Raw genomic sequence first — 15,631 nt, 5'->3', positions numbered from 1 at the left:
GCTCGCTCGCCTCCTGGCCGCAGGGTTGGCTCAGGACAGCGGTCCGGGCGCGGGGGGCGGGGCGGGGCCAGGGAGGGGCGGGGGCGGGGCCTGGAGGGCGGGGCGGGGCCAAGGAGGGCGGGGGCGGGGCCTGGAGGAGCAGGGGGCGGGGCCGGGCGGGGCGGGGGCGGGGCCTGGAGGAGCAGGGGGCGGGGCCGGCCGGGGCGGGGGCGGGGCCTAGCTGGACCCGGGCCTCCCGCCGCGCAGTCCGAGCGCCGTCCGCGCCCAAGTTCCAGGGAGGCCGGAAATTCGCGGCGGCCGCCAGGGGGCGGGCGGAGGCCGGGGCCGGGGCCGGGGCCGGGGCCGGCGCCGGGGCCGGGGCGGGCCGAGCGCGCGGGGCGGGGACGTGGCGACGCCGGCGCCAGCGCCAGCGCCAGCGGGTCCCGTGACCGTGCGCCCCGCCCGGAGCCCCCGCGGTCATGCAGTCCCCGGCGGTGCTCGTCACCTCCAGGTGAGCCAGACCCCGTGCCCGGCGCCGCGGAGCCTCGGGTGCGCGCGAACGAGCTCCATGCGCCCCAGTCGGAGGAGCAGGCGGGGGCGTCCGGCCCCCTGGCCTCGCGGCCCGGCCTCGCCAGCGCCCCGGCGCGTTGTCCGGGCTCGGCCGCTCCACCGCCCTGCAGGAGAGGTGGGCGCATGGAGTGTCCCCGTTTTACAGATGGCAAAACTGAGGCCCTTAAAAGGGTAACGGACCCGTCCAGGACCCGGTGGAAGGCCGGGATTGGCCGGCCCCGCCGGCGGGCGGAGAGGGGGTCACTTCTCCCCGTCTCTGCACGGTTCGTTTCTTTTCAGCCCCGAAAATACAGTTTACGCATCCTTTCAGGGCTCGCTGTGTGCCAGGCGCGGTGCATGGCCCTGGGGATGGGGGGAATCACGAAGGCCCGGCTCTGCAGGGCACCCGGCATGAACACCCGCGGGGGCCAGAAGCGGGGGGAGGTAGTAGGTTCAGGTCGCCGTGGGGGTTGCCGTGGGCGCACAGTGCAAGGGCCCCGGCGCCGCAGCGGGAAGAGTAGGAGTTAACCAGGTGGAGGGGAGGGAAGAGGTGGCAGCTGCTCAAGGAAGTAGCTCGGAGAAGTGCAAGTTACAGCAGAGGAGGCCTCGGGAGGCAGCAGGTGCAGTGTGGCCCCACCCTGACCCCGACCTGGGGGACCCAGGGCAAGATGGACCCTGGGAAGGATGGGATGCACATGCTTTGACTCCTCTGTAGAGGGACCACGGTGTTTTCATGGACACCCCTCTTGTTCCCCCTACAAGAGTCTTGGTCGAAGATGTCAGTTGATTGCATAACGAATGTTATTGATTTCCCAGCCCAACTGTTGTTTTTCCAGCTGTAATCTGATGTATCCTCGGTCACTTCAGGTCTAGAAAAATGTGATTCTGTAAGTAAACCCTGATGCCAGAACCTGTTTGGTGTCCTCTGCATGACGCAGTGAGGTCACAGGTTGTGTTGTCATTGTCAAAAGAGGTGTATCTGGTGCTACATAAGTCACCTCTCCTGGAGCCAGTTGCATTTTCTGCAAAAAGGAGGTTTGAGATTGGCAGGTGTGAATAGGGCTGGCAGCAGACATCCCCCCTCAGCACCCCCACACACACACACACACACCACATGGTGTGACTTTGGAGTGGGGTTCTTCGGAAGGGGGTGGGTGGCTCCCCTCACTGCCCCAACCCTGTGAGCAGGGCTGGCTCACAGTGATGGGTGCTGGTGATGAAGGCCAGGTGGGTGGTGCTCAGTCCTTCCTGCTGGCAGGCACTGGCCAATCCAAGGAGCTGCCCACAGGGTGGGTCCCAACACTTGAGACCAGCCACCAGGCAGGCTCTTCACACTTGGGCCCCAACTCAGCTTTCCACTCACCACCACATGCATTCACACCTGCGTTCATCCAGCAGCTACTGATCGAGTGCCTACTCTGTCCCAAGTACTGGCTCAGATTCTAGGGTGCAGCAGTGAACAAAATGAAGCCCACCTCGTGGAGCTTCAGTGGGGACAGCTGGACAGTAGGTAAATAGATAATGTGTCAGGGATCATAACTGGCATGAAGGAAAATAAAGTGGTGGGGGGGAGGAGATAGGAGGAATGAGTGCTGGGTTTTGGGGTGTGCTGATTTGTCCAGGAGTGTCATTCTGATGGAATGGCAGTTGGGCAGATCCTGACAAGCTCCCTGAGGGAGAGAGCCATGAGGATACCTTGAACAAGACGTACCGAGCAGAGAGGACAGCAGAGCCAATGTCCTGGGGCAGGGGGTGCTTGGACACCAGCAAGGAGGCCAGCATGGCTGGAGTGGAGTACGCCTGGGGGAGTGTTGGATGAGGCAGTGAAGAACTGTGGGCTTGGAAGCAGTGGGGGGACTATGGTGAGGAGGAGGTGAAGGGAGAGAGAGAAGGGAGGGGGAAGATCCAGAAACCTACCTCAGGTAGGAGCCAACCAGTGTGTCCCCAGGGGTCAGGGAAATGGATGCAGGGATTTCTCTGATTGCTGCCCTTCTCAGTGAAATAAGAACCAGAGCTTTCGGGGAAGAACAGGTATTGGGCGCTTATGGGCAGTTTGTTGAGAGAGGCAGCTTCGACTCCATGCCTTGCTGCTCGGCAGATGGTCCCAGGAACAGCAGAGTAGCATCTGCATCCCCTGGGAGCTGGCTGGACATGCGGACTCTTAGGCCCCGTCCCAGACCCGCTGAATCCAAATCTGCATATTGACAGCTTCCTCAAGTGACTGGGATGCACTTGAGGGTGGAGAAGCTTGGTCTAAGGCATAGCTGGGAATACTACACCCAGGAGCCAAGTCCTGCCCACCTCTCCCTTTTGTAAATAAAGTCTATATGTCATCTGTGGCTGCTGTCATGCCACATGGCTGCCTTGAGTAGTTGTGACAGAGGTCATATGTCCTGTAAAGCCCAAAATGTTTACTTAATCTGGCCTTTTATGGCAAAAGTTTGCCCGGGGTCCAGGGGAGCGGGAGAGTGAGTGAGTCAGGCTGGGATGCATCAGAGTTACCTGGAGGATGGGGATCCCTGGGTGGCTCAACAGTTTGGCACCTGCCTTTGGCCCAAGGCGTGATCCTGGAGTCCCGGGATCGAGTCCCACATCAGGCTCCCTGCATGGAGCCTGCTTCTCCCTCTGCCTGTGTCTCTGCTTCTCTCTGTGTGTTTCTCATGAATAAATAAATAAAAATCTTTAAATTAAAAAAAAAAAAGGTTACCTGGAGGAGTTGGCAACATGAAGATAATGGGTCCCCCCCTCCCCAGGGCTTCAATTCAGGGGCCTGAATTTCCCAGGTGACACCGATGCAGCAGGGACCACACTTTGAGAAGCTCAGATCTAGTCTAAGGGAGGGGTGCCAGACCCAGGCTGCAGCTTGCAGGTTGTGGGACCAGGTGGCATGTATGAGTGTCCCAGTCCCAGGTCCCAGTACAAAGGAGGCAGAGACCCGGAGTGAGCAGAGGAGCAGAGGCCGGACGCAGTTGGTTCCAGTAGTGGCACGTCAGGGCCTCCCAGCGGAGGAGGCATGACGGGAACAGGAGGGACAGTGGATGGCACTGAGGTGGTGAACTGCAGGCCCTCGCGGGGCCAAAGAACTGCCAAATGCAAGGTACTAAGAGGGAGAGAGTGAGCACGGCCAACAGGAGGTTCCTGCCAGCAGGGAGGTCAGGGGGTCCTTCACACCTGCTTTTCTTGGCCAAGAGGCCCCGCTCCTCTGCACTTCCACCCACCTATGCCCCGTTGCCATAATGATCCTAATGCCTACTTCCCTCCACCTGAGAAGAGACAGCCCCGGGCTCTGGGGCAGCTGCCTGGGTGTGAACCCTGGCTTCACCTCTGACTTGCTGAGCCCCGGACAGGTGACTCCCTTTTTGTGCCTCTTCCCTTCTCTTTAAATGGGTCTGAGCAATTGTGACCCACTGCAGGGCAGCCAGGAAGGAGTGACTCTTAGGTGAGGTCCGTAGAGCCTGCAGCAGTGCCAGCTGCTACCAGGCTCCCTTTTAATCCACTCTGTGCCCCTGCCCTTGTAGCAGGAACCCCCAAGTAGACGATGCGCTAAGCCAGGAGCACCATGGTCTCACCTCAGTGTAAGGCCAAGAATGCTCATTAGGTTACTGGCCAAAGGAAAGGAGGGCTGATAAGTCAGGTGTGCTTTTCCATCTCGCAGAGGTGCATTTGGCCTCGCCTGGGCTTTCCCAAGTGGCCAGTGCTTATGACAGCGCACCTTGTGCCACATGAGGACGTTCATGTGTGTGGAGGATTGTCTGGTCCAGGCTTGTGTATGGACCATATGCAGGCGAATGGCAGTTGTCCTCCCTAGTTGAGTGACAGCGGCATCAACATGGTGATGGTGTTGCATGCCTAGTGTGGAGGTGGCAGGAATCCGTGTGGAAGGAGCCCCGGGGGACAGAGTGTCTCTAAATGATCGGGACATTAGTCCAGAGAGGGAAAGGCCCTTGCCCTGGTATAGTTTTAGTGCAGAAGCGCCCTCCTCCTCAGAGCATCCCTTTGCTCCTGTCCTGGAAGTCCTGCCGAGCACATAGTAGGTCTCCACCTTGATGAGGAGGGGTCCTGTCACAGGTGTTTGTGTGACATGTATTTGTCCACGTGGGTCTACGTTACCCCCTTACAGAGGATAAGGGCACAGTTACCGTTTTTTATCACTTGAGAGAAAACGTTTCATGACTCGTTTGCCCCCCGTACAATTCAGTATGCGTGGGGAGCGCGTACAGATTCTCCAAGAGCCGCGATGTTCTACTGAGCACCCTCTCAAAGCCTCACACAGCAGCCTCCTCAGTGCCTTGCGGGGCCCCGAGGCTAATGGGGGCCCTGCATCCAGTGCCCTTTCCATCCTACCCGCCCCGGGCAGGTTCTGTCGTAGGTCTGCGGCCCGCCGATGGGCTGAAGAGCTGTGTCTCTACTGGGGTTCCTGGCGGCGTGTCCTTGGGCTGTGCGCAGAGCCAGGCACTTTCCTTGGAGAGAACAGAGCCCCAGATGCCGTCCCTCCAAATCCTGCGGGGACTCATGCACCGAGCATGTGGGACACACGTCACTGTTAGTGATTTGCCCCGAGCCCCGTCTCTTCTGTTCCCACTTGTTTTCCTGCTGGGGTCAGCCGTTTGGGAGGGCCCAGGCCTTGTGAGGGGCCCGTGTGTGGTGGTCTCGGTGGCCCAAAGCAGGGGCCGCTGAGGACAGCCAGCGGCGCAGCTTCCCAGCCAGGCCTGCAGGCCACCCTGAGGTCCTGTCTGCGTTTCGCTCGAGAAGCCTGCTGACCTGAACCTGAGCTTCCTTTGCCTTCTTTCCCTTTGGCAGGCGAGTTCAGAATGTCCACACGGGCCTCGACCTGACCGTGCCCCAGCACCAGGAGGTGCGGGGCAAGATGATGTCAGGCCACGTGGAGTACCAGATCCTGGTGGTAACCCGGCTGGCGGCGTTCAAGTCGGCCAAGCACCGGCCCGAGGATGTCGTCCAGTTCTTGGTGAGCCCGGGACTCTGCCGGGATGCTCCCCAGGGGGCCCGGGGACCAGGTGCACAGACACACCCGCCACAAGGCGTGAGCGGCATCAGGATGTGGGGCCTGAGAGGGCCAGGGCCGGTCGGGCAGTAAGTGCACAAGGACAGATCAGGAGCTTCTGGTCCGTGGAGATAGACCTGTAAAGAGATGCAGGCCGTGCCGGGAGCACAAGGGGCTGTGGGCATGTGAAGAGGCACCTGACCCACCTCGGGAAATGTTCTGGAGGATTTCTCAGAAGATTGAGGGCTGAGCGAGTAGAGCTGCACAGCCGGGGAAGGGTGTCCGGGCGGAGGGCACAGCCTCAGCGGGGCGGGCGCAGGGTTTTGTGCGCGGGGAGCTGCCCACAGTTGAGTATCATCCTGGAGGAAGCGGGAGGCGACGGGCAGAGTCCAGGTCATGGAGGGCACGTAGGGAGCCTGACTCATCTTGCAGCCAAGGAGGAGTTTTCAGTAGGGGAGTGACTCCCTGGCCCATCTGGAGGGGAGTAAAGTTGGGTTGGACGGAACCAGGCAGGGGCAGGGACAAGGGGCCCAGGTACGGGGCCAGTGCTGCCCCAGGGGAGGGCCAAAGGCAGGCCGGTCATGGTTGGTGTGAGGGGGAGGCAGACAGTTGTAAAATATCTCCAAGGTAACGGGTGTGTCATCTGCTGACTGACCGTCCATCCGCACCAACGGAAGTAAGGTGCAGAGGGGCAGGTCTGGCGGGGGGGGTGGACTGTGAAGGCCTAGGACACAGGTTTGGGAGACGTCAGCTTAGAGGTGAGGTTGAAAGCCTGGGAGTAGGTGGATGTGAAGGGCGGAGGGGAGGGTTTAGGAGGGAACCCCAGAGACACAGCAGCCCGGGGACAGTCATGGAGAGGGAGGAGCTGCTGAGGCCACGGGGAGAGAAGTCGAGGAGTCACAGGAGCTAAGGGAAAAAAAAGCTTTAAGATAAAGGTAAAATGAACAAGCGCCCTGTGGTATAGACGGGATCAGTAGCCACAGCTTTGCACATGGAGGGTTCTGAATCTCCTGGCAGCCAAGACAGAAAGGGAAACAGTGAATTACCTGGCCCTGGTGACCTGGTAGCAGAGGTATCCCCTTCTCAGGAGATAAAAATGTATGGCACAGGTGTTTCTTTGAGGGATACTTAACACACCGGAAACATCTAAAAGAGCATGATGTCTAAAAGTCTTTCATTTGCTACTTGGATTGACTTTTGGTCAATAATGGAAACAGCATTCTGGGAGCTCTGAGGAGCATCCACGCCAGCCTGCTTGTCCCATGCCAAGGGCCAGCCTTACGTGTGAGGCTGTGCGTGAAGATGTCTCTATACCTCCACGCATCACACCAGTGCCACTTTTCTGACCAGTGACACCCACACCCTGCAGAGGGTGTGTGTGCGTGCCTGCGTGGCCATTCGTGCAGGTGCTTCTCAGGCATTTGAACCACCTGTGAGAGCAGAGAAGCATGCATTTACGCCCCATGAAATCTGGGGATGCAACCCAAAGCCTGAAAATCTCTGAAGTTTTGAGATTTAGCTTAAAAGAAAAAAAGCGTTTTGCATTCTATTTCTGAAAAGGATATACATTTTTTTTTAAAGATTTTATTTATTTATTCATGAGAGACAGAGAGAAAAAGAGAGGCAGAGACACAGGCAGGGGGCCGGGGAAGCAGGCTCCATGCAGGGAGCCTGACACGGGACTCGATCCCGGGACTCCAGGATCACGCCTTGGGCTGAAGGCAGGTGCCAAACCGCTGAGCCACCCAGGGGTCCCCGGATATACATGTTTTAATAGAAAAATGAATTTAATTGCTGATCAGAAAGTAAAACCAGCCCCCAGACAGGGGCACTGTGTACGCTTGCTCTTTGGCGGACTCCACGTGTGCTGGTGGCACAGGCACACACACTCTCGCCAGAGACTCCGGGTAGCAGTGCCGTCTACCCTGCACGTGGACGCGCCAGATAAACAGGAGCTCCCGCCCTCTGCACTCCCTGCCTCTCTCTTAGCCTCCTCTTGCTGCTGTTCAGGCAGCCACATGAAAAGCCCTGGCTTTGGAACACTGCTAAATGTGGGCCCTGGATGGGGTGACACCCTGACTTAAAACTGCCCGCCCCCTCGCACCATCAGCATCAGAGCTCTGGAGACTCAAAGCTTCCAGGCCCCCAGTCCTGGTGGGTCCGGGGGCTGGGCCCGCATGGCGCTGTCAGGCCAGCAGAGGGCGCTCAGCCCTCAGGGTCAGAACTCCGCTCAGGCCTGGGCTGAGTCAGCCTGGCTGGAGTCACCATCCTCAGGAGCACCAGGGATTAGAGCCTGCATCACTTCTGTGAAAGGATCCTCTTACCTTTCCTCGAGGGCTGTTCTCAGGAAAGCTCCAGAGCCAGGCCCTGGTGTTGACAACTGCAGGCTGCAGCCTCCTGTCCCAGATGACCCCTCAGTGTATGTGTGGGGCCCCGGGCGCTCAGATCCTAATTCCGCCCCAAACACCTGCCGGCCTCTGAGACTCTCACAGGCTGGGGGGACTGGTGAGAGTTCTGGTTAGCCAGGGCGCGTGCACTGACACAGCTGTGCACCGGGGTTGCCAGGTCTCATGTCAGCACCTCCACCCACCTGCCTTGGCCCCCTCCCCCTGCCCCCCGCCCCCAGTCCATCGGCCACACCGGCATTTCAGTAGTGCTGTGCTTGCAGACACAGCCCTGGCCTGGGAGCAGAAGTGGGAGTATCCGTGTTTGCACGCTCCATGCCCCATGCTCCCTCGGAGGAGCCGGGGAGACAGGTCTAGCATACAGGGAGAGCACAGGGTCCAAGACAGGGGAGGACGCTGGGAGTGCTGGGGTATGTGGCTCAGGGCAGGGGGCCTCTTAGAGAGCCCACCTTGGGCTACACAGACTACAGCGATGCCACCACCACCCCGTGTTACAGCTGCTCGCTCCACATGAGGCCCGAGCCTTGTGGGGCAGAGACCATGCTGGGGTGACCTCTCACAGAGCAAACTCAGCCGGAAACTGAGTGCGCTCTCAGGGTGACTCGAGTGGCCTGCGTCCCTGGAGTCCCAGGGTGCAGTGGGGTCCTGGCTGACAGCAGCGCCGACAAACAGCCGTACCACAGCTGCTCCTTCTCCACATGAGCACTGTAGGGACCGTCCCCACCAGAAGGCTGCTGCTCGTGCACGGGAGAACCATCCGAGATCTGTGCTGAGAATAGGTGACTCGTGCTGTTGTGGGAAGGTGACCTAACAGCCGGCCAGACCGCGAGGTCACCCCACTAATATGCTGAGGGCCCAGAATGGAGGCAGCCAGCCTCCGTGGTCACCCACGGGCCAGGCCAGGGCCCCTGTGTCGGATGTGTCTACCTGGACCTGTGACAGCGAATGGAATCCACAGTGACTGTATCTTCCCTTTGGCTACTAAGACGTCAGCCATTTAGCCTAGCGCTGCTTGGGGGTGTTGGGAATGGAGCCTGGGGGGGGGGCTGCGGGGTCAGAGAGCGAGGACGCCCAGGCGCCCGTCGGGGCAGCTGTCCGGGCGACTCCGAGTAGCTGTCGGACGGAGCGGGGTGAGGAGAGGGTAGGAGGCACGTGCCCCTCTCATTCCAGGTCTCCAGAAAGTACAGTGAGATTGAGGAGTTCTACCAGAAGCTGAGCAGTCGTCATCCCACGGCCAGCCTTCCCCCGCTCCCCAAGAAGGTCCTGTTCGTCGGGGAGTCCGACATCCGGGAAAGAAGAGCCGTGTTCAATGAGATTCTGCGCTGTGTCTCCAGGGACGCCGAGTTGGCAGGAAGCCCCGAGCTGCTAGAGTTTCTAGGTACCTGAGGCTCCGTCCCGAACCCCGAGGTCTCCGCTGGCCCAGAACGAGGCCTCGCTGCCCTGCTGCCCTGGCCGAGGCGAGTGGTGCCGCGGCCTCTGCCTGCAGCCGGGAAGCTTCCGCCAGCCTCTTGGGGCAGGTGGGCCAGGGCGAGGGGCAGGAGGAGACGCACCGGCCCTCGAGGACTGACCCCACCCATGCCCCTCCCGGCCATCCCCAGAGCCCTCCCAACCCCTCCACACACACACACACACACACACACACACACCCCCGCCCCGCTCGGCCTGGGGACCTGGCCCAGCGATGTGGGTGGGTATGGCCGCCAGAGGCTCCCCCCACGCTGGCCCAGTAATGGGGACCTCAGACCCTTTCAGGCCGTGTCCACAGCCACCTCGTCCCCCTTCCAGTTTCTTCAGCTCTCAGAGGGGAGGATGCCTGGCTGCCAGGTGGCGTGAGAAGTCAGGGAGCTCTCACATGTGAAGTGCCTACAACAGAGCCTGCCGGGCAGGAGGTGCTCTAGAAGGCTGGCTAACACTTACCCCCCAACCCAGCACCCCTGGCGCTGGCCGGGCTCACACAGGTGCCCCGAGGCAGATGAGGTGCTTCTGTGCCTCTGGGCAAGGGAGGGGTCCCCGAGGCAGGTGCTGGGCTCTCCCTGCCCCCCGACTCTGTCTTCTCTGGACTGTTCTGTTTAGCTCTTCCTCCCCGATGACTGTGGTCTCTAAGCTCCACAAGACAGAGGGGAGTCTTTCAGAAGACAATTAACAGCAAATAAGCCAAAAAAACGTTTAAGGGTGAGGGATAAAGAAAGCAAAGGCGGTGAATGCACAGAAGGCTGGGGCTGGGTAAGGCGACAGGTTCTTCTCTCTCATAGGTGCCTGCCGGCCCCGGGTCGTTGGTGGCGAGGTCCCAGTCACGACCTGCTTGCTTCCCAGTGGGCTGTGTTGCCTGTGATGTGGGGGCTCCAGCTGACCCATAACAGGAAGAAACTCCAGATCTCCTGGCCCCTGGGTTACAGAGAAGCGGGATAAGATGGTCTAACTCTCCTAGCCTTTCTGCACCTCCGTTTCTTAATCTGTAAAGTGAAGGTGCAGACAGGATCCCTCACGTGGATTTTTACAATTTTACACAAAAATTTTTACAATTTTTACAAAGGGGCGGTTCAGTGAATCCGCCCCTCTGAGATGATTTTTACACGATGCCTCTTATGTGAACTTGAAGTTTCATGCGATTTCGAATGGTTTTTTCACATTTGTCCTAATAAAATAACAAAGCGCAATATGAGGCAACGTAATCATTACTGCTGAGTTTTATGTAACGCGGTCACACGTATTACTTTGGTGTACATATTAATTTCCTCTATGCCAGGCATCTGGTAGGTTCTCTATCTAAGCGTGGTATTTTCTTTTTTAAGGAACTGTTTTCAAAGATCTACACTTGGTAACTATCTGGATAGAGATGAACAAGTAGTCCAAACCCGTGTTTCTCAATCCATCCGTGGGGAAGGACTAGATTTGTATTCCCAATCTGTCACAGACAGATACTTTCACAAATACAAAATCACATGCCTGGATGTCGTGACAATGCCAAGCTGCTATGGAAGTTTCCAGATGCCTGCTCTCCCTTTCTGTGCTTACCGCATCATGAACATCCGTCTGTGGGCCATGCTTTGAGAAGTGCTGATGTAAGCCAGTTTGTAATGGAGCCATTACAGCTTGTTCTGGAATCTTCCATGGGGTCACTATGTATCCATTGGGTTCATGGTCTAAGTGCCCAGACCCTTGGAGTGGGCCTTCCTGTGTGATTGCCAGAGCTCCCTGACAATGTACACTGGCGGGCGTTTCCTACCCTTAGCCTGGGGCCATAGGCTCTGTTATTGGGGTGGTGCCAACTTGTTCCAAGGCTCCCACCTATAAGCACTCCACTGAGGCTTTGCTGTAGGCTCTAGGCTTGGAGCCCTGGCTGCCCCTTGTCTACCCAGACCCACCACACTTGTCCCAGGACACGGTAGGAAGCCCCTAGCACAGGTCCTGGCACAGGAGCTGGGGTGTGGTGCGTCGCCCCCTTGTCCCCTGGCCATGGCTGTCAGGTGCTCATTTCCGTGTCCTTCCACAGGCACCAGATCTCCAGGGGCTGCGGATCTTTCCAGCAGAGATGTCTCCGTCCTGGATGCACACAACCAGGCCCAGGATGATGCGGAGGCTTTTGACTTCTTCGAGCAGCAGGACCGAGCGGAGGGTGAGGATCTGCCCATCCCAGACCTGAAGGGTGAGGATGCAGGAGAATCTGAGGAGGAAGAGGAAGAGGCACTGGACCCTCTGGGCATCATGCGGTAGGTCTCTGGATAGAGCCTCCTCTGGCTTGCTCCAGGCTCTCTGGTGACGGCTCCTCTCTCCCTCTATCCTGGAAGTCTGAGAAAACCCGTCTCCCTGGGTCATCACTCCATGTGGCCTGGTGTGCTCGGGCTGGGCTCAGGTATTGCCTTCTCCTCCCTGGCCACAGGGCAGGCTCCTGGTCCCCAGCTCTGCACTGAGTCCCAGCAGAGCTGCCCCCACCCCCGACAGCTCAGCGGCCCCAGAGCCCTGGGCTGGGCCCTCCACCCCCCACCTCCGCTCATCACCGGCAGCCTGGGACTCATGGCATACGATCGGAGCTCCGTGGGCCCTATTTCACTGTTCTTAAAGCAGGGGTGCTTACCTGGGCCCTGCCTCCCCACAAGGCAGTCGTAAGGCCCATAAATCACACGGGTGGAAGGAACTGATAACCTGTAAGGTGCCACCTGTGTGTGATGAAGATGATAGAGTGAGGCCTGGGGCCCCCTGGCTGGTCAGAGGTGTCGCCTTTACCTGTACACACGTGCACACAGGTGTGCGCACACAGGTACACTGGCTGGAGAAGAGGTAAGCAGGTGTGGTCTCGGTGGCCCCTCGGTGTCCTGACTCCACATCCTGCGGCCTTCTCCTTTCCTGGCCCTCCAGCGGCCTTACGGCATCAGTGTGCTGCTCCTGAGCCCCTGCCGCATGACTGTTTTGTGCTGGGGGGAGCTTTGTACTTTGCACTCACTGACACCCTGCCTGCAAGGAGATGCCGTTATCTCACACTACAGGTGAAAGAGACCGAAGCTTGCAGAGGCCAAGGGCCCTGCCCAAGGTCAGACAGCCGGTAAATACTGGTCCTGGGATTCAGATCTAGGTCAGGGTCCTGGACTCTGGTGCCTCACCGCTTGGGCTTCATCTTGGGTCTGCCATTTGCCAGCCATGTGTCCCTGGCAACTTACCCCTTGTCTTTGGTTCTCTGCAAGGAATAGGGGAATGATAGCACCTCTCTGGAGGGCTCTGTGGACACTGAGTTAACAGATATGCTAGTGCTTCACTCCTCTCATGGCCGCAGCTTACTGCCCCACCACCTCAGCAGAATCAGACCGCAGACCTGGGGTGACATCCCATCTGCCCTGATGAGAGATCGAAGTTCAGTCAACAGATGAGGGGAGGGCAGTCTCGCAAGTCCTGTTCCAGAAGTCAGGGAGGGGCAAGTTCACCATAAAGGGCATAAGAATCACAGTCTAGAAGGCTCTACCCGCCATCCACCAGCCTTTCTCTCCTGGGGTGGAGGTGGGGGAGGGGATGTGAGGCTGGGGACACGCAGGAGGTGTGGCAGCAGGGCCGCCCTGTGACTAGCCTAGAGGGAACAAGGGAAGATCTGGTGCTCAGGGAAGATCTGGTGCTCCAGGAGATGTGGGACCAGAGCCAGAAATCGTGCAGCACCCTGGTACCCAGGAGTCAGGTGTCCTCGCCCCCCAACCCGGCCCTCAACAGCCGCCCTGACCTGAACGGGGGTCAGCAGCCCAGTGGGAGAGGGTGCGAGGTTACATGGGGAGAAGCCAGTCATAGCCACTCTTATCAGCCTTGGACGACCTGCAGGCCCTTCTTGGGCTTTATTTGGGTCAGGATAAGGCTTTGTTTGAACTCATGTTCTCTGTTGTTCTGAGTAACCACATGGGAAGCCAAACTGAGAAGGACTTCAAGGGTTTACGCCAGCCTTTGGCTGAAGGTCACGCTTAGCAAAGCGGCTCCTTTTTTGGGTAGGAAAATGCTCTTTGGGGTTGGCAAGGGCCGCCTTGAATTTCCTACTTATTTCTAGTAGCAGATTTTCGTGGGATGCGTCAGCTGTCTGGGACCACCTGCCCCCCAGCACCGTCACCAGCTCTGCACTCCAGGGACCTCATTCCTGGATCCTGGGAAAGCATAGCACCTCAGAGGGATCCCAGAGGCTTCAGACCTTCTAGTTTCTCCTTTAACGACTGGTGTGGCAGTGGGCAGTTATGTTATTATCTTAGGGATAAAAACAAAACAACTAAGGCTTTTTGAGAGCTTATTAAATGCCAGGAACCAATTCCCATTCATGTAAATAGACATTTCTATTTCTGCCCTTTTTTTTTTTTTAAGAGGTCATGACACATTGCTCCCAGGACCTGTGTGGATCTGGTGTGAGAAATGGTGCTCTAGAAAGCCAGCAGTGGCATCAGGCTCATCGTGTGTGTGGAAGCCGAAGTCTGGAGACAAATATCTCATCCAAATTCATGCAGCCACCAATGGCAGAGTCATGATGCAATGGCGTCCCCTGGCACTGTCCCCTGATTCCAGTTACTCTGCAGTGTGGGAGGTGGGCAAGGCCCTAGGATTATCCCCCTTTCACAGATGGGAAAGTTGAGGACAGTTGAGCAGGGACTTGGCCGAGCCCTGTGTGTGTGGCAGCGCACCGACCCCCCTGCTGCCCCCCACCACTGTGACCTGTTGACTCTTGAGCAGGCTGTCCACCTGCCTGTTAGTGGGGAGCATTCTGGTTCTTGCAGGAGACTTAGGCCTTGCATGTATATGTCCCGCTCTGGTGCCTTCAAGTCCCCCTGCAGATGCAGCACCCCACTCTCCCAGATGTGTACCCCCCCCAAGCACCCATCTGGGCCTGGCTTTCTGGAGCAGCCACATTTTCCAGGTGATAGGCGTCCGGTCCTTCCTGCCGTGGACCAGGCGGGGCGCTGTTGCTCCACCGCAGGGCTGCTGGGGGGCGGGGGAGGGGGTGGCCAGCACAAAGCCCCGTGCGAGGACTGGCCTGGCTTTTCTTTGTCTCCTAAACCTGGTTCTGATTAGGGAAAAGACGAGTTGCTACACCAGTACCAAGTGCTTCGAGAGGGAGAGAGCTCTCAGGCGGCCCGTCCTGGCCCTGCTGCCCTCCTGTCTGCAGGAGCGTCCCTGTCCCGGCCACCCGGTAACCACACGCGCAGCGCTTCTCTCTGTCCTCTCACGGTCCCCTTGCGCGTTGTACACAGTTCCCGTGTTTCACTATTTTAGAGACTTCACACGTCTGAGAAAGACGAAGTTCTACCATAATAGCTCTGCCTTCTGCCGGAAATACCCTGTTAGGAACATCTTTAATTGTAACTTGAATAACATAGGACTGGAACAGAAAAATTAACGACGCAGTGAAAAGGCCTTTTGCCGTGAAGGTATATGGTTTTGGATACACATTTTTTAATGTTTTATTTATTTATTCATGAGACAGAGGGACAGAGGGAGAAGCAGGCTCCCATGGGGAGCCCAATGTGGGACTTGATCCTGGGACCCCGGGATCATGCCCTGAGCCAAAATCGGATGCTCAACTGCTAAGCCACCCAGGCATCTCTGGATATCTGTTTTTCATACTAAAAAAGGGATTGTGTTGAGTACACCATTCCAAAATTTGCTTATTTTCAGCTTCTATGCTAGGTCTTTCTAGATCAGTAAATAGACTGACTTCTCTGTTCTTAACTGTGCTGGTCCGTTGGGCCCGGTGGGTGTGCTGTGAGTGGTATTGCCAGGTGCCTGCCTGGGGGCATCGTGGTGTTTTCTGTTACAGACAGTGAGGAGCTTTATCATGTATGGAGCTTTTCCTCCCAGATAACTGCCCTCGAGCAAGGTCCTGGAAGCTTCTTCCCTGGGGACCTTGGTTGTGCAACTCCAGGAAAGGATTCTTTTAGGGACTTAACCCCTCTCTTTTGGGAAGGCATCTCTGCTTTTGCAAACCCTGCCCACCAGGCAAGGTTGCTGCCCCCCACCTGTTCCCCCAGTGCCCAGGGAGCCCCTCTCCAGCCCCAGGTGCCAGAGGACCCTCAGCTCCCCGAGGGGCAGGCTGGTCCCTCCATGAATGTGGCTTCCCTTACAGCTGGGCTGGGCCTCCCTCTCTCTGCTCACAGGGATGGCCTCAAGTCAGGAGGCTAGACCCTTTTTTTTTTGGAGTGTGAATCCTGTATTTTGTCACAGTTGTGTATACATATTTTGCTTT

At 58.0% G+C, this 15,631-nt stretch overlaps 1 protein-coding gene across 1 annotated transcript in view; it reads left to right on the top strand.

Moving 5' to 3' along the window:
* The first annotated feature begins 366 nt into the window (after window positions 1–366).
* HS1BP3 (HCLS1 binding protein 3) overlaps window positions 367–15,631 on the top strand; it is a 33,238-nt gene continuing 17,973 nt past the window's right edge. Inside the window, exons 1-4 of the mRNA XM_038560874.1 lie at window positions 367–490; window positions 5,329–5,494; window positions 9,106–9,313; window positions 11,429–11,645. Of these exons, the coding sequence (XP_038416802.1) occupies window positions 459–490; window positions 5,329–5,494; window positions 9,106–9,313; window positions 11,429–11,645 (623 nt within the window). The 5' untranslated portion in view covers window positions 367–458. The remainder of the gene's footprint in view (window positions 491–5,328; window positions 5,495–9,105; window positions 9,314–11,428; window positions 11,646–15,631) is intronic.

Source organism: Canis lupus, chromosome 17 (assembly GCF_011100685.1).
Source record: "Canis lupus familiaris isolate Mischka breed German Shepherd chromosome 17, alternate assembly UU_Cfam_GSD_1.0, whole genome shotgun sequence".
Lineage (NCBI taxonomy): Eukaryota > Metazoa > Chordata > Mammalia > Carnivora > Canidae > Canis > Canis lupus.
This window is presented reverse-complemented; position numbering and strand designations above follow the sequence as displayed.